Here is a 24586-nt window from a genome sequence, read left to right on the forward strand (position 1 = left end):
GGAACCTCGGGGTACAAAGCAATACAACACAGAAATAATTGTGCCATTTTATGGTTGTGAAAGCCATGCAACTTTAAAAGCACAGCTCAACAAATTGGAATGATAAAAACAACTTTATTACACACAATTTTAAGATATATATATATATATTTTTTAATTCATGTCCTCATGATGAAGGAGCTAATGAAGAGATGAAAGGAAAACAGGTTATTTTCAGAGAATTAAAATGCTCAGCACGGCCCAGAGACAGCAATAATATAAAAATGTACGTCTAGGGACTTAGTAAATTCACCTAAACAGGCTGGCATCTGCATGAATGGAAACACAATTGCTTTTAATATCAAGCCGTCAGCCTGTTGTGTTTCATAACGACAAAGGAAATTCAAACAAAACAAGCGAGTTGCTTTGTAATTGCAGGGGAAGCACAGGCAAATGCCACCTCCATTTTATTCAGTGCAAAATTGTTGGAGTTTGCATTACACAGGAGTCTTTTCCATTCTAAAAATTTCAAATATTAATTTTTAAAAAATAATTATTGGTAAAAACAAGCAAAAATCCCCACAACGTAACATGGACCTTTGAACTAATTGCCAGTTCTATACACCACCCATGGTCAGAAGCTTGGAGTTACTAATGCTTTTTGCCCAAGTGTCTTTTTTTTTGGCAATCGTTATGTTACTATAGGTAAAATCAAAACCCACAGTCCTGGAGCAGAGGGCTTAGCTGGAGGGCAGCAGCTGGAAGAGGAAGGATAACTTTGTGATTATTGCAGCAGGCTTTCTCCACAAGACCTGAGTTACCATTTTCATTTTTTGACAGAGGATTTCCATATCACCTTGGGCAAGGATCCTAACAATATCCATTCACATCACAATAATGACTATTCCCTTTCTTTGGCTTCCTCCAACCATAAATTCTCACAGAAAAGCACATGTTAAAGCATGCACATATACTACCAAGTACAGCCCTCAACTCCCACCTACATGTCAGCAACTCACGCCTACAGGTGCACTCAGGGCCAGCCACAACAATGGCTGAAATATATGCTGGATAAACTGACTCCTGTGTTTTTCTTGTTGTATTCTGTTTTGGGGTTGTTGGTTGTTTTTTTTCTAGTTTGGTTGATTGCTTTTTTCTTTCTTTTTTTTAGTAGTTTGGTGGAATGAACAAATACGAACAACAAAACCAAGCAAGCAACAAAAGAAAACCAAAAAGAACAAACCACTCTTGTGAAAATTTCAGCCAGTGTCCAGTCACCAGTCTCACCTCTGGACTTCACCTGTCAGGTAGATAATGGCAGTCCCTCCAATGTCTCCTGTGCCTGGTAGGGCTGTATCCCAGCCCAGCACCCTGACGTGCTGTGGAACCCTGCCTGATACCCACCATATGCCCCTTCAAGTGGGGTGTTTTCCCTCACTCAATCATTGCAGTATGTGATCATCTTACAAATTTAGTCAGTTCCACTGTAAAAGATAAGTGAGAAACTTCTTTAAAAAAAAAAAAGAATCAAAACCACCAAACCTCATCAAATCGATGCAAGATAACATTCTGTCTGTCCCTGCCTTGGCTTAGGCTTCTCTGAGACATAACCAAACTCCAGACTTTATCGTCTTTCCTTTTGACAGCCCACTCAAGTCCAACAGATGTAATTATGTTCAAATTGTCTGCAATTTTAAAGACGGGGAAGGCTCTGACTATGCAATCATCCTTTGAAGCACAACTGAGCTGCGTCTGCATACAGCATCCCCCAGAGCTCTCATACAAGTCAATGGAGCAACCCACCCTGTATCCTCATAGATTCTGCCCCATTTATCAAGAATTTGTAGCCAGTTACATGGAAGATCCCAGTTTCTCTTATCTCACTTGGGACAAAACTGTTCAAGAAACATTGATCAAATGTAGATGTGATGAAAGAAGTGACTCTGCCTCTTTTACCACAATCCTCTGTTCTGTTTAAATTGAAATAACTCAGATTTTCCATCTTTTTTTTTTTTCCTTTTTTTTTTTTCTCCAAGAGAAAGCAGCAAGAGAATCATTGTTTTGGCCTCAAGGCATTCATCAAGCCCTCTCATTTCTTTCTTGAGTTCAGTAGAGTAGCCACTTTATCTAGTGTGTGATTGGATAGATTTTTTTTTTCCCCAGGAAGATACTTCATTTTAGTGTATATGGAAAGTATATTGCACATAGAAACCAGGGGAACAGAGTAGCAAGGCACTAAATCTATCTGCTAAAGAACATTTATTCAAAGACAACCACAAGGCTCAATCTAATTGACAATTTCTGCTTGGGGCCTATGATTAAAATATGAAAGCTGCTGCAGGTAAGAACAGGAAAGAACTAGCATGACCATTGGCAAGAGCTTGTACAATAGCTGTCATGACCAGCAGTTATCACCAATTTGCTTTTAGCACCTAGTATTAATCAAGATGTGATGAAAAAAGGCTTCAACTCAACAGCAGAGTAAAGCCTCGGGAAGAAAGGGTTAGGGAGAGCAACAGGGTTTTTGTTGCAGATATCCTCTGGAATGTGTGTTGTGTATCTCAAATATGCACATGTACATTGTTGGCTATTACAACACATTTTAGGCACATTATCTCATACATTATCTCTATTACTGTTTTGTACAACATCATCAATTCAAGAACATTATTCACAAAGATTTTCTTCCCTTCCTGTCATCCCTGTGCAAAGGAGAGCCAATACACAGAAGAGTTAAGAGCCTATATCTCTTTCTGGAGAGTACTCTATCAATAACTTCGACAGAAGATAACTACAGTACACATTTGATGTGACTCAACAAGTGAAGCATTGTGTGAACCCAGCAGTTGAGGGTTTTTTTTCCAGACAGTCATCAATGGGAAGGACATGTGATATACCCACCACATTAATATAAGAAACTTCAATCACTTCACCCCTGCACTGATTTTTCATTCACCAGTGGAAAAAATTCTTGTCTGCAGCAAGTTGTTTCTCACATATGCATCCCTGAGTGGTGTAACTTGATGCAAATTCTGGTGTCCCAGATTAATAGTGCATCTGCCTGAACATCATCCCTGTCAAGCTCCTTTTACAGGTAAAGAGGTGCAGCACAGTTACTGAAGATGCACCCAGTGCCTTAGTCCTTCATGAGTTGAGTCTAGATCTTAATATGCCCACCCTACTTGAAAATGGATAACAGTATATATATATATATCTATATATATAAAAACAGGGGTTTTTAAGTAGCAAAGAACAGAGTCTTGACATACTGCCCAAGTATTTGCCAGTGCTTCTGGCAGATTTTGAAAGCCACATTGAGCTTACTGGGGCCAGTGTCTGCTTGGGCACCTCTGTAAAAATCACTGTAAATCACATCAAAACCAGCCATGTAAATTGAATTACCATTGTATTCGTGTCTTCATTTGACAAAAAGAAATTGCTGGCATTGCGCCAGCAATTATGTGAGTATAAATCTCTAAGACAGAGACTTGCATAAAGGAAGATGACAATCTAAACTATTTTGCACTAGAACTATGCTTGTGGTTACAGAGTAGCTTCACTTGCTCTAATTTAAAAGGTCATTATTGTTAAACAGACATATTTATGTATTGCAGAATTTAAGCTAGTTTTAGTAGTCTCAGAGCCAACGAGTCCACTTTTAATGGCAACATTGGTTTGGGAGTTAGGTGTCTCAATCACCAATGGATCTTAACTACAGATGATCCAGCCTGTTTCAACTTCAAGTGTCTGAAACTATAACAATTTGTGACTGTCTTTTTTATAAGATAGTTTGAGAGCTCTCTGTGTATGACTAGAGACCAAATGGTTCTGCTCCGTGCCTAAGCTGTCTTTATAAGATTGACCTTCTTTCATCTGCTTGGGCTAATATAGCTACTATATTTCCAAGATACCCTAAAGAATGAGATTTACAGGTCTGACCCCTGAATTCTGCTCAGATTTAATGGTTTAACATTAATTTCAGTTCATGTTAGGAGAAGAAAATGAACTAATGATGGTGAGGAGATGAGAGCAAGAGAAGAGAGACTTCCCCTTTCACTTTCCAAACCATCAGTGATGAAGGTTATAAGGAGGACCTGCTGGAGGAGAGATAACTATGTTAGAAGGGGTTTCAAAGTCCTGGGAAAATCAAGTGAAAAATGGTTTATTAGCTTTATGTAGGAAGACATTCAAATAATATCTATGCCTGTTGTCCAGTATTCCAGCTTCAAGATACAGACCGGGGTTTTGCACCTACTTTTTCACATCTTTCCTGTGCAAAGTTCAGCCACCTACAAAAGTTTGTCCTTTCATTTGCCTTTAATAATGGATCACTTTTTAGGAAGTTCAGGTACCCTATTTATTCAATTTTTTTCCTTAAAATGGGTTAGCTGCAAAATGTATACACAAATAATTTGTTTCAAAAGACTCATAATCAAAGCATGGAAAATTTACCTCTGTACTTGCTAACAGATGCAACTATCCTCATTCAAACACATTTTTGAGAAGAAATCAATTATGTCACTAACTTTCTCCCTTCTCAGAGGACCCTCTTCCCACAGCTAACAGCCCTTTATAGATTATTAGAGGAAAAGAGAGAGGAGTAGTTTGCACCCAAGAGTACCAAAGAAAGCTAGAAGGTGATTAGAGTGAGGTTTGAGAGTTCAAAGCAAAGTATGTTATTAAATGCTATATAAAATAATTTATATTCAAAGACCTAATTTGGAATGGCTGTAATGAATCCTACCCACTTTTCACAGAGTACTGTTCAATTCATAATGTTTCAAGCTTATATGTGCTTTCTGGAAATGGACTGTTGATATTGAAATGGCAACTACAATCTCCAGTGAATCACAGAATCATTTTGGTTCGAAAATACTTTTAAGATCATAAAGTCCAACCACTAACCTCACACTGCCAAGCCCATCACATGAGCCCATGTCCCTCAGCAGCTCAGCTACATGGCTTTTTTCTCCAGGGATGGGGACTCTACCACTTCCCTAGGCAGCCTCTGTCAGTGTATAACAGCCCTTTCACTGAAATAATTCTTTGTAATATCCTGTCTAAACCTCCTCTGAAAACCCTTCCCTAAATGCCCTCTGGAAAACACATATAACTATGTCACTACTTACAGTTCCACAACATACTATAAACATCATTTGTATTGCTGTAATTCCACATAACCTTTGATTTTGTTTATTGTTTGCTTACATATGTATGGATGACATGTTTCAATCCAGTACTCAGAATTTGTTTTGTACTTTGAGAAGTGTTACATACCACCACTGAAGGAGTGCCCTTATATACACAGGCTCAAATGTCTTGATAATATGTTGGTGTTTCAGAGGACCATTCATGTCAGTGCAGGGAGTTACTTCAGAAGCAAGGATTCTCAATTTTACCTTACCTGATCACCTTACATGATACATTCATAATGTGCTAATATCCCTGGTCTGGGAAGGTCATGTAAGATGTTGTGTTGGCCCATGCTGTGCCACTTCTTGCAGTTACCCATCTTGGGCATCACCAGCCAAGATCTCCAGGCATCTCACAACTTTCAACTCTACCTACCTTCCTCATCTCCAGGACTTGCTTCACTTCCTAGACCTTTCCTCCAGTTTTGATCTTCATCTTCTTCTTTCTAAGTCTTCTCCTCCTTCTCTCTAAGACCACTTCTTTCTAGGAGCACTTCTTTCAGCCTCCCCTTCTTTCTGGGGACTCAAACTTCTCACTTCCTAACCAAAATGGTCTATGTGCAGAAGAATGACAAATGATCAGCCTACTAACTGATACTGTGTCATCTCTTTTTACTAATTGGAAGACTTAGCACATGCCACTTTTATTTAGTCCAGGAGTTCACAAAATTTACAACCATCCCGTTACCAGTTGCAGAGAGGAAGCAGAAGGCTTCTATGTTTGGTGGTTGAAAAGTTCAATTGTGGACATTCACCCCCCCCACATCTCAATTACTTGCCTCTTGTCATTCATGATTTTTTAAAATCTTTTTCTTTTTCTTTTTTGCTGTGGCTGTTGTCAAACATGTATTAACTCATCTTCCGCAAATGCTTCACTGCACAGTCACGTCGTGAAGCAGAAGAATGATAAAAATCTATTTTGTATATGAATGCAACATTTATTTACTGATTACATATATGTTGATAAGATTGTTGCTCTCTGCTGTTTTTATTAAGAGGTGTAAGGCAGACACTAATCCAGTGATTTATGAATATCAACACTATGTGTTAACTCTCCCTGTTCTAGATAACCTGTTGCGTTGCTGCTGCATTTCATAAGAATCCCCACAAGACAGCAAGCATAACACATAAGCTAGATACATTCCTCCCTCCCCAAATACCAAACACATTTAGTCATGCCCACAAATATTAGCTTTAGACTTATGTAAGCCTCAAATGAGCACACAAATCTTACTATCACTATTTGAAGTCTAAAACACTGGCAAAACTCCCAAGTAAACCACTGTGATTTTGGAGAACACCAGGAAATTCAAGCAAAGCAGTAAAACTCAGCCTGCCCCAAACAAGCAAATACAGTCCTTTGCCAAACAAAAGGTCACAGCAAAGTTAGACACAGTATTAGAAACACTTGAAATTCAAAGAGAAGAAATGGAAAGAGAGGTCTATTAACTAATGAAAGCATACCTCACTAAACTGAGAGTCTTCTTACATTTTTGACATGCCAATATGGAACTCTGGCATTAATACTCTTTGAAATCAAGAACAGATAAAGGCAACTAATACCTTGAAGGAGATCCTTTAACATGAACTGGCTTAAAAACTTCCCAACCAGTGTCTTAGTTCTAGGCCATGTAGATCAGAAAAATAAAACCCAGTGCTTGAGTTAATCTCAGGATGCATGCAAAAGGCCAGACTCTCTTAGGAGCTCAAATTTCAAAAAATGAGAGCAAAAAAGATTTTTGAAACTCTAGCCATCACTTTTCCTGTCTCAGCAAGTGCCAGAGAGCAAGAGGATCATTTGAAAACTTGGCTATAGACCTCTCATTTTCATTTTGTTTCTTTTAAACAAATAGTTCAGCCTAACAATCTCCAGGACAAACAAACTTAAACAAAAAAAAGATCCCCACCCGGCACTTAATTATTATTAAGTCTTTGGTTTGGCTTAGAATCTCCTTTGATAAATAAAACCATAAATACATTGTCTTCACACCTAATCTGGGGACATGCAGCTAAGATTGATTAGTATTGGTATGAAGCCTTAAAAATAACAGATCTTTAAAGCAGCAAGTCATAAGCATGAGAATATAAAAAAAACCTAGAGTTAAACTATTTTAAATAACTTAAAATCTTTCTTTGAAGCACACTGTCAGAAACCTTCACAAGCTCATGTCTTCTGTGGATGTTGGTCAGGAGTTTTACTTAATTTCTGTACTACATATATGGGGATCATGAAAATTTATCCCAGAAACAGAACTGATACTTCCATTTGGAGTCAAGAAATATTTACAAGTAGTCCATACTGAGGGGGAAATATCACCACTGAAGAAGAAGTGAACATTTAGTCTGAAGTTCATGAGGAATTTAGAATATTTTCTGTTACCTTATGAGGTCAGAAATCTTTGCGTTGTTCCTCTTTCAGGAACTTATGGACTCACAGCACAAAAGACATGTAGGTCTCAAAGGAACTTCTAAGATTGGGCAGCAGAGAGGCAGAGAAAATTCTATTACAATATTTTATATATTAAACAAAAAAACGATAAAATTTTTGCATTTTTACCTTTTGACCTCAAAAGTCTTTGTGTACATGTGAACATCTGTGACTTCTGTCTGTGTGTTCATAGACTAAAAATCCCCATTCAGATAATAATTTTTCTCAGATCCAAGTTTATAACTATAAAAACTGGCAGCACTTGATTAATTATCTTTACTCCCAAAGATTTTTCAGCAACCAGGATGATGGGCAACATCATATTGCCAAATGACAAACATATGAAGCTTGTAATAGAGGACTTTAGATTGTTACTCCTGTTTCCTCACCACCATTGACAACATCACACAGGAAATTAAAGCCCACATTTATATGGTTTCTTTCTCAATTATAAAAAAACCCAACAACCAGGAATTGAAGACTTGAAGGGAAAAAAATAAAAATGAGGAAACCCTAAAATGTTTCCAATTTTACCAAGCATGTTTAAAAACAAAAAGTTGTATTTTCCCTATAGAAGGGAAAGCGAGAACATTGAACATCAGCTATTGGCAAAGAAAGAACATACAGTTGCAAAGTAGCCAGAGTTTTTTGAGGTAACTAAGGACCATTAGTGCATGCAATTTGATTCTGTTCACCACAGGCTTAAGAATCACTCAAAGGTTCAACTCAGTTTTTGATGCTTATGTTAGTGAACTCCTCAAATTTGAAATGTAGAGACCTAAGTTGACTATCATTGATTTCAAACTGAAGTGAACATCATAGTCTCTTCCCACTCTCTAGGAAGCAGATGTGTAAGTACAGTTATGTGCAAATATTAACTTTTTTGGACTTCTTGCCTAGCTTCTGAGATGCTTGGCAAGGAAGTGGTAATCTCAAAAATATTAAACTGTTTTAAGCCCTCTGAAAATAGGCAATTAAGTAAAGACAGCCTCTCTAGTATAGTGCTTCAGACAAGGACACTTTTAATCCTCTCCGACAAAAATAACTAAAATAAAACCAAAACAAATGACCCAAACCAAAATAAAACCCACCTCAAGCCAAATGAAATAACAATAATGGGAAAAAAGAAAAACCTCAACAAAATCTAAAGCAAACCAACCTAACCTATAACAGACTTTCTCAACAACACTGAAACCACCAAAAATACCAAATAACCTGAAGCAGGACACTCCTTTCCCCAATCTGAATCTTCATCTGATTCAACACAGAGGATCCAATCAAGACACACACACAAGGCACAAACAAAGAACACAGATTTCAAGAGTTACAGGTCTTCTACAATAATTTTTTCATCAATAACGTGGAAAGATAATGTAGAGGAAAAATAACCCGAAATCCCAAATAAACACAGGTTTTCTATAAACAAACAAACAAATAAATAAATCTTGGTTATACAGGTCTTTCCACAAAAGTAAAATTTAATGAAAATCAAAACTGGTCCAAATTATATCAAAGCTTAGAATGAATGTAATGCAATTCTCCATCTATATATTTCCAAGTCTGCTATCCAACTTCAAAAAGTTTGAATTTCAACATACAAAAGATCTTGCGATCTAGAAATCTTGAGGAGCTTGTCTTTTCTGGTCAGTCTAATCTAAGTCTTTACTTCAGGGATATGTCTGAATTTATCTTTGATCACCATTGCATCAAGCTCCCAGGAATTAAATGAGAATCTTGTTGCATTAAAACAAAGTTGTTTAAAATCAACCATGCTCAAGCTGTTGGTATGGCTAGCTGCCACACAAATCAAGGTTAAAACAAGCTGGGCTTACATCTGAAATATAACTAATGTGACATTATTATTTCAGACATTTGGGTAGACTGACAAATTTGTAACTGTATAATTTACACAGTGTCCCCATGACATGTGGCAGTACAGCTATTGTGTACAGAGATTTTTAGCATGGGAAGGAGGGGGAGGAAGTCTACGTGTTCCTAATGCTGGAACACCGGTTTGCTTGCTAAAGTACACAATTTACCTATCTGAGAGCACACGTAGTTCAAATGGTGAGGGATAATGAATAATTATTTTAAAGTAATGCAAAATTACCATGCAGAACTCATCAGTCCAGAAAGTGGTAAAGATACCATATGTAATGCTGTTAAATAAAATACATTCTTTAGTAAAACAAGGCTTGAAAGATTTGTTCTTTTGACTCCATGCATTGCAGCAATAACATAAATGCTGTTAGAATTCAGTGTCAGGAAAGAAAATTCAATTAGTAGGGTTTTAACACTCTTGTATAACACACAAATTGTCTCATGGAATCAGATGGGAGTTTGTTTTATATGACCTTCTATCCCTAAGAGGTATGAAAAGCCTACACGGACAAGGATGTGTTGCCAAATAAGGAAAGATTCTTCTCAACCTCACATAGTAGTCAGCCAAAGCGTGAGGACTTATATCCTTCCCCAGCCGTTTTAATCCTATCTAATTGTAGATGCTCTCATCATCCATAAAAACCACAGGTTTTTTTTCAACTCTAAGCATTTGGCCTCCATGGTATCTATTGGCACAGTATCCTGTGTCATGTGGGTTATTGGTTTCAAATCTCTCATAAGAAGTTTTTTTTCCCTTCTATCATACGACAAAATTCAAACGATGAAAGCCTAAATCATTGTTTCTGAGAAATGCTTGTTATTCTGTACAAGTCTTTGCCTCTGTAATTAACGACTCCTCATAACGATGTCCTTCTGAAATTATTAGCTAACTATTCCTGGAACCCCTCAGTGAAAACACATGTCTTTTTATCATCTTCCTGAAGGAATTCAAAATTGGCTTCTACTACTGAGAAGATACAAAGATACCATATATAGGTAACTACTCTGTTCCAGATCATCACATCTTAAGAAACTGTCATACATACTGATTATACAGCTTCCTTCCTGCAAAGCTGATTTTATTCAGTAGTGTCAGGCTTTTTCCAGTTGCTGAAGATGAAAAGATATCCAGTTATTTGCTGCAGAACTAGTTCTGCTTTCCCATCCCACTTTCAGCATCTAGACTTGTGCAAACTTCCTGTGTGGTCTGAGTGCCATTGTGTATTGTAAGAACAAACAAGGGGAAACAAAATAAATGCAGAACTCATTCTTTCCTCCAAATTGTCCTGTTTTGTGGTGTTGCAACCTGGAGCCCAACATTGTTTCATGTCCAAATCACAAGCTCATTGTATATATGGCTCATTTTCATCAACAGAGCTTGTTTCCCTGCTGTTGTTATAGGAGGTATTTTCATAATATCAGCTTAAATTTAATCCAGGACCTGAATTGCCAACACATGATGTGTAATCAACTCTGTAATAACTTGCAGAGAGTTTAATGGGGAAACAAGGCAATGATTACTACAGTCAGATTAATACAGGTACAGAGTACATTCAAGCTAGGTTTCTGCACATTACAGGACATTTTGTTTTCAGATGATTTTTTTTTCTTAGATAGTGACTTTGATGTTCTTTCTGGAATTTTTTTTTCTTTTTCTGCTATGATGCTGGCCCAGGAAACATCTGTAACTGTAGCAAAAATAATTCTGGCAAAGGTAACTTCTTATCTGCATGTAAATAAGATAAAGTTATGCCTCCTAGAATTGGATCTGCAGCTTCATCCATGCTCATTTTTCTTGTCTTTGTTCAAGCACGCCAATGTGAGGAACATGAATTTTATTTGCAGTGGTTCAAAGTCTTTGTGTTATTTTGTCACTGCAAGAATAATTACCTGTTTTTGTTGTTGGACACTCTGCTGTGCATGGTTGTACAGTATCTGCAGATAAGATAGGTAAGAAAGGATGTAAACTGCAATAACTGCATCACAGACCCATACCAATAGAAAAATTCAGATTGTAGCTTACTGCAGAAATTATTGCTAGAAAGGGTACTTTTAAGTTAGGAGACCTCTTAATAAAACAGGAACTTGTTTTTTTCCAGAGGTGTGGAGGTGCAGAACTGAGTCTACTTTTAAATTCTTCTTATGAGAAGAGTGAGAGTAGAGATGCAAGAAAATACTTCAGTCCATATAATATAGCAATCTAGCCAGCTTCGAGGCATCATGTAACAAGACTATAGTTGCACTTGTAAGAGCTGCATGCGTGATGTAAACTCTCATTAACCACAGATTTCAATGAATCTCACGGCAAACAGAGCAACTTACGGCACACAGATATAGCTGAAACTCTCAGTGAACAGCAGGGAGATATGAGCTCAGTCTAAGAGCAGTACCAGAGCTCTATGTGGGAACCTCGTTCTGTGTTGAAAATACAAACTGATTTTGCAGGCATAGAAAAAAAAAGAAAATCATTTTCGAAAATCCCTTGGCAAAACTAAGTTACTCTACAACATAGCAAGATTGGTTTCTCCTGTCTCCACTTGCCAATGATTTAAAGTTGGTATGCAACTTATATAGTTAGTTTACACAGCTTGTCTGCAACTTGCGGATGTCATAGGTTTAGCTTTGTTAACGGATTAGACTAAATTTATTAGTCTACTTGAACGCTGACTAAAGAGCAAAGAGCTAGGTCAGTCATCTGTTTCTGTTAAGTACAGGAAAAATTAACTAGAAAATGAAAACTTAATGTAACCTTACTCTCAAGGGCTTTTGAGAGTCCAGACTTCAGACAAAGTAAAACTGGGCATCAATAGGCTGGAATTAATACGCTAAGTACTCAGACCAAGACATTTTTTTTCTCCTATTAGACCCAGAGACTTTATGTATAAAAAGAAAGATGTCGAGTCTTCTGCAAAACACATGGGGCTCATCTCCCTGTTAGTCAAAGTCAATAATCTTGCTCAATGGAGCTTCATCAGTTTGTGTCAGCTGGAAATCTAACCCCAAAAGTCATATAAAAACCCTGCCAATTAATTCCTGTTGGAGTCAATGAAAGTTTACGTCAGCGTTTAAATACTTTTCTCCCCATCACCCCATTTGAGACCTTTAATACCTATCTCCGCCTTCCAAGCCCATAATTCTTCCCAGACTACATAAATTCTTTATTTTGGCATGTCCAGATGAAACTTGACCCCAGTCAACAACATTCTGCAACTCTTGGCAAGGTCAGTTTTTCCAACAAGAGGGAAGTCAAGGGGCTACAGTGACACCCACCAGCCTCATCAGTGCCAGCTACTGGTGGGACTGAAGTTCTTCCCTAAGACTGGGGCAGAAAGGATGTCCAGCTGAAGTGCCAAGTTAATATGCACAGCAATAGTCCTGACTGAGTACATTAAAAATATGGCTCCAACATGTAAAATGGATCAAGAGCCTGATACTTCTTGAAGGAAGTCGCATGGAAAGTTGTGCAAACCTCCGAGGGAATAGAAACTGCCTCTGGTTGATGTGCAGTAACCCCTTGATTGTTTAAAGCAAAGATTAATTACAGCCTGAGAGACTGAGAAGTGAAATTCACACTACAAGTGCTTGAAGGTGAATTTAGTTACTGTTTGCAGAATTAGGTAGTATCAGCTTAAAGTCTGCCAGTACCTCCTGGTTCAGAATGATTGTAAAGGGAAGAGTAGTGTTGGGGTGACACATGTATATTAATTCACTTGTACATTTATAATGTATTCTTTGCTGAAAAATGTTAAGTCCACATATTTTTCAGAACTGAAATGTTTACTGTTTCAAAGATGCACTTGGAGTCCTGTCTGTAATGCGTCATTGTTTTCTTTGGGACCTGGAAACCAAGAACCTGATTTAAAACTTAGAGTCTTAAAGCTAAAGAAAAATCTTAGCTTCTCGCTCCTTTAACTTTACAGCTTTCCATAGTTTCTTATAAATTCTTGGATGGAATATGCTTAATCAAATCACTCAAGTCATACCAAGATTTCCAAACCCAGCTAAGTTGTGGCTCAGCTGATTTGTTATTTTAATACATAAATATAGATTGCAGTTCAGGTATGTTAAGCTGAAAAAGTTTCCATCTGCTACTGAAAACTCTTGCAAAGTTACCAGAAGAAGTAAATTAAATTTTTAACAGATAGAAATTATCTATGTAAAGTATTTCTTAAAGATAACTGTCTACAGACAATTTAACTTGACATCTGTAAGAGAAAAAAAAAAAGAAAGAAAAAAACAGGAGAAAACAAGAGAAAGGAAAAAAAGAGGAGAAAACAATCTAGCAGACCTGGCATAGCAGATTTTTCCAATAAACTGAAACACATACGTTCAACAAAAGAGAGAGAGGAAAATTATTGTGATAATCATTGGAGTCTACCAATATTTCTACCTTTAGAAAATCTTCAGTTTTAAAACTCGGTTGGAAAAAAACCCCTAAACTGGAACAACAACAACAAACTGCCATCTGCAGATCAACAAGAGATCAGTAACCAAATGATCTGCTAATATTAGCTTGGGGCCAACACAAAAACAAGTATTCTATAATGAATTATCAAAACCAGCTTTGTATACAAGGAATGACTTTACCAGATGAGGGATAAAAAACTGAGGAACTTCTTCCACTTCTGATGAAAACATGGGGGAAACACATAAAATCAAGGAAAGAACATCTGAGAAAGTTATATAGAATTGTGATTCATATAAGGCTTGCTTTGTTTATATTAAGTAGAGTATAATCAGTAGAAGTATATTCAGCTGCTCATGTAAAAGAGGTTGAATGGTAACATTTAGGTTATGCTAAGAATTTTTTTAGTGTCACAGTAGATTTTTCAGGAGTATTAAGAGTTCTTGAAATCTGAAGAGTTTTCTTGGGAGACAGATACCCACCAGACAACACTCACAAGGAACAGTTAGAACATTTTCCTTACAAATATGAAATTTAGCTTCTGCTCAGATCAAGCAAAAGAAATTCTTCTGGATCTTATGTAAAGGCTCAGTAAGAGAGACTGAATACCTCCCTGATTTCACCTTCCTTTACTCCATCCTTTGTATTGCACCTTGAAACTGACAGGGGTACAAGAGATCTTTAATGAATCTCTCTTGAACAAAGTCACTTATATAGGCCATGCTGTAATAACAACTGCTGGAATAATAACTACTAGAAGAGTGTCACTGCTGTAATGATATCCCTTCACATGGTGATGGCAGGGTTTACTACCAATGGGTTGGTAAAATCCTATGTGGCACACGTATAGCTGAATAGAGGTGATGAAAAACAGGTGAGTAAAGTTGTTTGTCAACCGGGGAGGGGATTAGAAAAATAAAAGAGTGAGAGAAATGAGCCTATCAAAAGAATTATCCATGTGTGCAGCTATGTAGAGAAGGAAATGCATACCAAAGGAGAAACAAGTTTGGAGGGGGTGTAACAAAACAGAACAGTAACTGAGCTTACACATTTTTATGAAGCATTACTGAACAGAAGCATCACACACACAAAAAAAAAAGGGGGGGGGGGATATGAAACCCAAACCTCCAAGCTAAGGAATTTGCCATTAGGCAAAGTTTATTCAGATCATTCAGTGCTGGGCTCCAGGCTTCAAACAGCTCCAGCCTAAAAACTTATTGGAAAAAAGCTGGTGCATGTAAGGAATTTGAGTGGCTAGTCAGTCGATGGAGCTGCTTTGTGAAGGCAAAAATACTGAAGAAAGGGTTTTAGTAAATGAGCAAGGAGTTATTTGTTCTCAAATGAGTTAAATTCTAGTTTTGGTTAAGTAAATTATTTTTATGAGGGCAGGTGCTGAAAAGTTCAGCCCAATGCTGAGCCCTTACTGCTATGAACTCTATGCAGACAGAGCTGTTCACCTCTATAGCCATGAAAAGTTTATAGCCAAAGTGGATAAGACAGGTATTAACAACTCCATTTTACTGGTGAGAACTGAGGCACACACAGATTAAGTAACTCATCCAAACTGACATAGAAAGCCTGAGAAAAGCTTAAAATTATAACCTTATCTCTCAAGGCACAATGTAATGCTGCCACTACCCAGTTACCTCTCCTTTCTACAGGCAATTTCCTCCTTATTTCAGTTCCACTGAGCTCAGAACTAGACAAAGCTTAAAATTTGCAATGGATTAGTTGTGAAAGAGCTGCAGAGATCTGCAGAAGTACATTAGGCCTCTCATTGATCTGAGAGATGAAGATGATGAAATGGTAGATGAAAGTCAGTATGATTAAGTAACATGTATAGGAAATGATCTTGTTTTACACTCCTCCTGCAACAAGTGCATCCATGTGACTGGGTGTCACTACTCACCATCCAGGAATAAAGTTTTGCAATATAGCAGATGCAGAAACAACACAACCTCCCACTTCTCTCAAAAAAAAGGAATGTGAATTCAATGCCTCAAGGCCTCCAAACAGCTACCACATATCCCAAAACATGGGTGCAAGACAATTTTACATATAAAAGAGTCCTCCATGTGTATTGTTTTGTTAGCATAGATGCAATCAGTGTCAAGCCCCAGGACTTCTTTGCTGCAAGATGTTGTGGGCTCAAAATTAAAACTGCAAAACCATCAGATAAATTAATGGAGGAAGCATCCACGGAGGAAAAGTCATCATGCCTTGTATAGGAAGTCCCAGAACAAAAAATCACTGGTGTTTAGGAGAATGTTACAACACACCATCATAGCCTCTGTGTTGCTGGCACAGTAATTTCATGTTATGTTTTAGAGGTTAGGGCAATTTAAACAATTAGGTAAAGAAAGATAGCAGCAACGGTAAGTAAACCTCTTTGTGAGAGAGCATTCGTTTGAATTGGATGGTTAAATCCTCCATAAAGCACCTGGAAGATTTAACAACTCATGTCCAAATAAACAAGATGTAATAAGCTTGTATACAGGCTTGATATGAAAAGTGGATTGTTTTTAGTAAAACAGCAGAGAATAACCTCTTATTGAAAAGAGTGATATTGAATTTTAATCAGGGGAAAATAAAGATGTAAGAATAAATTTGCACAGGCTTAGAGGACTAGATGACTTTCTCAGCCATCAGCAATAGATACAGGACTGTGTTATATCCTAATTTACTATTTTCTGTTATCTTTGCTTTTTTAATCACCTCATATATCCTGACAAAGAAAAAAAAACCAACCCACAACCCAAGAATAATTGCCAGCATTATCTTCTACATAAAGTTCAGAGGAAATATAAACGATGAAGAAAATGCTTAAAAACTTGTACTTCAGTATAGCTGTCCCTAATTTTTCATCATAGTATTATTCACTTGAGTGATTGCAGTTACACATTCAAACTGAAAGCAGAGGAATTCTGAGTATGTTTTGCTGCTCATGTTTTACATATCAAAGCTTAGTAAGACCCATCATCTCCCTAGTGATTCTCATCTGTGTCATGGCTCCGAACTTATATGACTCTTGCTAATATCCCCTTTCAGTACCACCTCTGCCACAATCTGTATTTCTGAAGGAGTTAAGTGAAAAACAATTTCTCAAATGTGTTTTTAGTTGTTACAAGATACACACACCCTCTTTTCATGCATATTTATTTTTTTTATAAAACGAGCACATTTTGGTAATTTGAGGGGAATTTGTATTCTCCACTGACATCTGAAATTCCATTGTCTCCATTTCATGGTGGTGATGAGAGTCCAGCATTATGTCCCTGGGCCAAACTCTCAGGGCTTGTTTTTGAGCAGTGCATGAAGACAACATCATAGAGAACCTCAGAGTAAAGCATGTATGAAATAGGGGTTTTTTTTGCTTCCTTTCAGTAGTTCTTTGAGGGTCCATGCACTTAACAGATCTGTTCAGATACTGTGCAAGCAGTACAAGGTGCCTTATCTAAAGCTTTGCTAAGATGGAAAGGCAAAAGCCAAAAGAGGAACAAGACTTATCATCATCACAAGGATCTGGGTTTATTGTTCTGTGTCAACAGCCAAATTCGAGCTGTTGTGTGTACTTCCCTCTTCCCCTATTTAAACACCTTGAAGCTATTTAACCCACCTTAGTTCACAGGCACCCAAAATAGCTCAAAATACAAACACCAGTGATGCTGAAATTGCTCCTCCATGACTGCCTTGCCAAGAATGAAAAATACTCTTTTTTTTCCCCTCCTTAAAAGTCAAACCATTTACAGGCTGGTGGTATGTGTGATGGGAAAAGGCATTCTGGAGAGAACTTTTGAATTTGGTACATCCGCATGAAGTGTTCCAAACAAGATGTTCCCAGCTCCACTAGTCAAGTTGTATGGGCCCGTTCAATAGGACTTGTGAAACTCAGGTTATCTGTATGCAGAGCAGTACAGCAAGATTCCCTGCTTCAGACTGTAAATTGTCTGCTCCTCTGAGTGAAAACTTCTACTCTTTGCTTGGATTTCCCCTTGAGGTTCCCAAGTCAAGCAAAACCCAACATTTTTTTTCCTGGCAATAAGCCATAGAAAGGTCACATACTTCTTCAGACAGGAATGCAAAGGGGTACAAGGTCTTCCCTGTATAGGTAACTCATGTGATTTATAGTGCTGCATTTAGCCTTGTTGGAGCCAAATTAAGGGAGAAAAGCAACAGAAGAAACATGGCCTTAAGGGATATTTTTTTTTTCCTCCTTTTAATTCCTCTCCTTGACAGACTACCGCTCTGCTTTTGCTGTTGTAGGAGCCCAGAGCACAGGCTTTGGCTTCAGAAACAGTGACCAAAGCTATCCCTGTCATGCATGACAAACAAAACCATATCCCAGCACTACAGAGGGTGTTTTGAAAAGAGCTTAGAGACTTTTCTGGAGTCACAATAGCTGAACTTGGTCTTTCTTATGCACTGAGGGGGCTAGATCCCAACTCCTGTGTCATTCTGGAGACAGGTAAATGGGATTTCTGGGTCCACAAGGGGCTAGGTGAGCACACATAGTTTGCTGGTAAAGCTCTGAGGGATTTTATAAAGGTCTGAAGTTTCACCTATCTCTCCTGGCTCCAGGGAGTACACCAGACATGGCACTTATTCTAGTCACACAATGAAAAGTGAGAAGGCATCTATAAGGGAAGATCAGGAAACAGTGTGTTAATGTCAAAGCATAGATCTTATGCTGGGAGCTTATCTGAAAAGAGACAACAGGAAGCAGGAGCAAAAAATAAATCCATGAACTCTCACAAATTACTTTCCATTGATTTTAATCAGATCATTTATCGACAAATCCAGTGAAATAAAATATTTTCTGAAGTGGTCTTTGTTCTGCACATTAAACTGTGCTTAGAGCCCATGAGTTCCTCCCTCCCCATACTGTAATGTGAACCTAGTGAGCGCTGAGACTTGCCAGAAAGTTTTGCTACTCTCACTGTCCTACCCTACACAGACACAGCAAAAGAGGAAAACTTAATGTAATATTATATATACAGAACATATTACAATTTACAATTCACCCTGCTGGGTGAAGTCCAGCAAAATCCATTGACGTCTTCCATCGTCACCTTCCCCAGGGGCTCCAACACCAGCCCTGTCTGCTTTAAAATTGTACTTTACTGTCAACTTAATTCAGTGGGCAGAGAATGTGCTCCCAGGGGATTTGAGGATCAGGGTAGATGATCAAAAGATAGGGGTAACTAATATCATTGCAGCCCATATCTACACTGAGCTCCTGGAAATTATTAAGCCCCAATGCAGTTATTCCTCCACCCCCCCCCCCCCCCCCCCACTTCCATGAGATCTGCATCTGTCAGTCTTTTCCCAGATAAGCAGGTCACTGTGAGTGAGCCACAGAATAAATTACAGGGGGTGCACAAGGAAAATAAAATTGATAATTTGCCCCTGTAGGACACTACTCTTGAGCAAATCATAGCATTTACTACTTCATTTCATTTGGGTCTTGAAGAATTTGTGGCACCTAAGAGAAACACATAGAAGCACTCCTCTATTTCTTGTAAATATTAGCTCCAGGCTTCCTTGATACATGGAGGTGAGACACTAAAAACAGTAAGCTCAGAGGCACCAAAAGACTGGAAATGGACCTGCAGGAGAAAGGAACCAAAATTTATAAGAAAAGGTAGAAGTGGCATTACAATTTCATAAGGTACAAACCACGAGCTATGTGTTGACTTGTGGCTCTTTTTTATTTTGACTATCAGTGATCATCCCACTTATATTACCTATTTCTTTTTCCCAGCTCTTCACTCTCTGCATACTGCAGCTGTACAGATTTGCTACTGTAATCATACACAGTAACCGAACAAAGAAATGTCCAGTAAAACTGATTTAATCACATCTTTGACCTACTCAGTGTCCATACAGCTGTAATCTCCAGATTCACACATCAAGTTTAGAAACTTCAATCATACTCTAGGAAAAAAAGTGCCAGGGAGATATTTATTCTACAGTCATTTAAATATGTCATTTTTTAGAAAGAAAACAGGACTCTTCAAAAGGACAACAATCTCCCCTCCTTAAATCTCTTCAAATTTCAAGTCCTCTGTGTCATCCCTCCGTTCAGCAAAACCCAGCTATCACCTGACTTGACTAGCAGAGAAATCAGAAGTAGTCTCATAAAGTTAGATAAACTTTACAAACAATTCATAGGGTAGCTTTTCTGGAGCACATATGCTGTAAGACAATAGATACGGAGCTCTGCAAAAGCTCTTAACTGGCATTCATTGGTGATGACTCAGAGGAGTCACCCTAGCTCTGGTCCAGATGCCAATCACAGCCCTGCACTCCACCACCCCACAGAATGCTGTATGTGATCTAACATCCACATTAAAGTTTTGGAAGTCAGATAGAAATTCATTATTCTGTGTACTAAATGACATAAATAATAACAAACAAATCTGCAATAAGCAAACTATGTCAAGTATCGTGCCACAGACGAAGATGAAGGATCTTAGTCCATGTTCCTACACATAGGCTCAGAAGATGGTCAGAGAAATTTAAGCTTCTGCAAAAATAAAGGTTAATGTTCTGCAAGTGAAAAGGAAAAAACCCAGTCATTTAAGTAGACCTTATAGTCTGACTTTTGAAAGGTTGGTTTTCCTTTTTCAGCTCAGGATACATTAAGTTCTTTGAAACATTGTAGCAAGAAGCTCAAGTATACTTTAAAAAAAGAATATTGTTAATAATAATAATTCTCCCCTCAAAAGCCCTGTAACTTACTCCCTTAAAGAGAAATAGAAATACTGTATTAGGTGCAGCTTCGTATTTTGCATAAGAGATGAGGGAAAGATATGTAACTAATTTTATACATTTGCCATCTAGTTCCCAGATGTTTCCAATGTTTTAGTGAAGTTTCTGCAAACCGTCTGCAAACTTTTTCTATGTCCGGATTCTCAATATGCAAAACCAGGCATTAAACACGTACATAAAATACAGTGGAGTTTTGGTATCTGTAGCAAGGCATTAACAGTGATTTTGGTTTCCCCCCTAACCCTTTTTTTTAGCAGTTTGAGTTACCATTTTTCACTATTCAAAGAAAAAAAAAATATAGTAGTGCTGAAGGTAAAAATCAGTAGCAACTTCTAAGTATCAAACACATGCCTTAGAGGAACAACAAACTGTGGAAGTTTCAACAACAAAACGAGCACATTTGTCTCCCTTCCTTCCCCCAAGACTATTTTCCACTTCTTGATCAACTTTCATGCTGTTTTTTGCTTCTCTGAAGTTTTCCACCCTTTCCCCTGCAGAGCACAGAGAGGAAAGCGGAGAGTTAATCCTGCAGTTTCAACTGGTGTGAGCCCTTACTAGGAACTTGAATTTACAGAACAGCCTCTCCTTAAAATAAAGAAAGAAAGAAAGAAAAAAATCCTCATTACACCATAGCACCGAGAAGTATATTTTAAAAATCTCCCTTGGCTCTCTCTAAACATCTGCTTAAAGGTTTGCTGTATCTTAAAAGGGCTCTAATTACCAGAAACTCCTCTCTTACTTAAGCCCAGGGCTCACATTTCGATTATAACTCAAGCTCCAGTTAATTTAGGGCTAAACCAAAAAATGCCTGTACCAAACAGAAGAAAACATAGGCCTACCTTAAAACTTTCCAGCTTTTCAGAGGATCCAAGTCAGAGATTATAGACACCATTACAGTAATAAAAACAAGAATAATATATATGTATTATAAAAAAAGGAGAAAAAACACGGCAGAGAAGCCTAACCACAAAAGCAGCAAGTACTCTACTCAGTGTGGGAATGACAACAAACCCAGCACAGCTCTTCCTCCTTCTCAAGCTGATAAGCACTTGTCCCAGCTTCTCTCCACCCCCAAAATCAATCTTGTGCTATATTGCTTCACAGTCCCAGTTTCATTTCTTCACCACTACCTTTTAAAGCCCTTGTAATCTGCTCCAACTGATCAAATTTGACCTTTTTGTAGCCCACTTTATTCCAAGCACAGCCCACAGTTAAATCTCTCTTTATTAACACCGTCCTTCTTGGCTTTCTTTTGGAACAAACACAGCTCAGGCTTGAAGCCTCCAGTCTTTGCCAGCAATCATTTACAGATTACTGCAAGCTGCAGTCTTCTCCTTTTGGGTATTTTCTTCTGTCTCTGAGGTTTGCTCTTATATTATTTTCTGAAGGTTGTTGGGGGTCTCCCTTTCCCTATTCTGTGCAGGTAGGAGTTTGACACCTTTAAAGGAGGGACTTTCCAATGCAAGTCCTCTCCCACCCTTCCCTCCTCCCCTATCCCTCATGTAGACAGATATTAAAAACAGTTCACAACCTTTTGAATACAAAATCATCTTGCACTTCTCTTTATTTTTTTAACCCATTAAGCTCAATATACTTGTAAGCTGAAGCTGTGACTAAAAACAGTCTGATTTATAGCAAGACAGCTATTATTGTGGAATAATGAAAAGCCTAATAATGCAAAGACAGAAGTAACCCTTTGAGGTTTGAATGGGGGAAAAACTTACTATATTATTCCATTTAATCCATTTCTTCTTTTTGTTGCTTCTTAAAAAGTAAATAATAAAACATCCTCCAGATCACTATGGTGATCTAAAAAGTTGTGTGGCTGCTGCTAGTGTGTGTTTATTTAGGAAAATCTTGATGATTGGCTTCTTTTGTGTTTCTGGAAGACTTTTTACATCGATTTCCCTGCGTTTAAATATTTCTCTTTTGCATTTTTAACTCTCTAAATGTTTTGTATTCATCCTAGGAATGACTGTACTCTCTCAAGCTGCACCAAGGTTCATTGGGATTTCTGGAAATTCCCAAATTAAAATTCAGGGGATGAGGGGGAAAGTAAAAGTGTATCTTATGAAGTGTTCAACTGGAACAAAACTACCCCAAATGACAGATAATTCCACTGTGCTATTTATACCACAGGCATATGCTCCCAGTTTCTCTCTGCCACTAGTTCTCAAGAAAAAAAAAATTAAAAAAAAGATAAAGTTATCAGCCCTTATATGTAAAAAGAAGCAGTAATATGATGGTCACATAGAGATCTACTAGCGTGTGACATCGCACACTCATGGAAACATCACAATAAGGCATCATAAACTTTTGAGGCTGCTTTAAGTCTTCCATCACCTCCTCCCTTGGTGAGATAAAACTCTGTTTTCAGTGCTCCCTTGTATGCTGTAGGCTAATTTTTTGTAGCCTGAACCTTCCCTTGCTAGTGTCTATAAAGTACAAAGACAACCCAGTCTTGCCCTTGCCAGAAGGGGATTCAGAGGCTTCGCATTGACCCAAAAAGATTTTCTGACCGTTTTGCCGGCCAGATAGCAGTCAGATAGAAACTACCTAGATACAAAATGCCTTCTTTGTTCAAAGGCCAGCACGTCATTGACCCCTCATTTAGAAGAAATGCACATTGAGTTCTCTCCTACTTCTTTTTCCACTCCTCATCCTGGTGAAGCCTCTGGCTGAGCATGTGGGGCCATATCAGTTGATATATTTAGCAAGTCACTCCCCAACCTAAGACCTCTGGATTTTACATCCTCCCCTGGGCAACAGCTTGAAGAGCTTTGCTTTATCTCCAAGGGGTGTAACAAGAATAAACACATCTGAGACTGCTAATGGTGAGATTGCAGGTGCAGATCTGGGGGAAGAGATTGGAAGACAGCTGGGGGGTTATAGATCTTTCAACCTCCCTCTTAACACCAGGTGACACAAGATGTTTCTCCCCTTTACACACATATCTATGTGCACTTCTTCAGACTTAAGGGCGTTTCCACCTCTGGAAACTTTTGGACCATATATTTATTTACTTACAGGAGATGGGTTAGTTACTTGCCACGGAAAATTAAGTTCAGTTGTTACTTGCATGTTTCTTTATGGAGCTGAGGAAACCTTCATTTTTAGCATGGGGAGTAATTCCAAAGAAATTGGCCAGTGTCTTTTCCTTTCCTCACAAAAGTTTGTAAACCACTGTTACACAGGTTAATCCCTCATTGAGGCTGGGGAGGATGTAAGTACTTACATCACACTGCCTTTTCGCTTTCCTCTCTACCTTACCATCACGTTTACTGTTTTTAAAGCTATATTCATTTATTATTTCATGTAAACTTCTCACTGAATGCTTCATAGTGATGATAATGATGACCAGGCTCAGATTAGGAAGGGCTTGAAGCTTATCCTGGAAGAAAACCTAAATCAAACCAAATTCAAAATAGCCTGTCCCATCATGTCCCCTCAGCAAGCCCAGTTTGAGTCCTTTGTCACATCCTCTCCGAACATCAAAATGAGAAAGAGGCAATTACGCTCTACCTTTATAACCCACTTAGGAATCTAACTGGCTTCAGTTTCTGTACAGGTCAAGAGAAGCTGAGAGCTACAAGGATAAGAAGCCTTTACATAAAGGTTGGATGTTCCTATATCCCTAGACTTCAAGGACTAGACATGAGGTCGAGGACTACACTTTCCCCTTGTGTATGTGGGGAAATCAAGGCCAAGAGAAGCAACTCAAGGCTCTGTCCCCCAATTACAGTCATTTCCAAACCTGCCCAGAACTCCACTGCACCAAAATGTTGAGTGTCTGTTACTCTGTTCCTCCAGAAATTCCACAAACTATCTCCATTTCAAGAACTTTATCTCTAACAAATATGTTTTATGCTTTCCATAAACATGTTTTTCACTGCCTTCTCACAGCAAACACATTATTTCTTCCAACACATC

General features: G+C 38.1%; 1 protein-coding gene across 2 annotated transcripts in view; it reads right to left on the reverse strand.

Moving 5' to 3' along the window:
* Nucleotides 1-21655, reverse strand: part of CELF2 (CUGBP Elav-like family member 2) — a 370482-nt gene extending 348827 nt beyond the window's left edge. For both annotated transcript variants that reach the window (XM_062020104.1, XM_062020096.1), the window contains exon 1: nucleotides 21496-21655. In XM_062020104.1, coding sequence (XP_061876088.1) covers nucleotides 21496-21548 — 53 coding nt within the window. In that variant the 5' untranslated portion in view covers nucleotides 21549-21655. The remainder of the gene's footprint in view (nucleotides 1-21495) is intronic.
* Nucleotides 21656-24586: the final 2931 nt, after the last annotated feature.

Source organism: Colius striatus, chromosome 1, assembly GCF_028858725.1.
Source record: "Colius striatus isolate bColStr4 chromosome 1, bColStr4.1.hap1, whole genome shotgun sequence".
NCBI classification, from domain to species: Eukaryota; Metazoa; Chordata; class Aves; order Coliiformes; family Coliidae; genus Colius; species Colius striatus.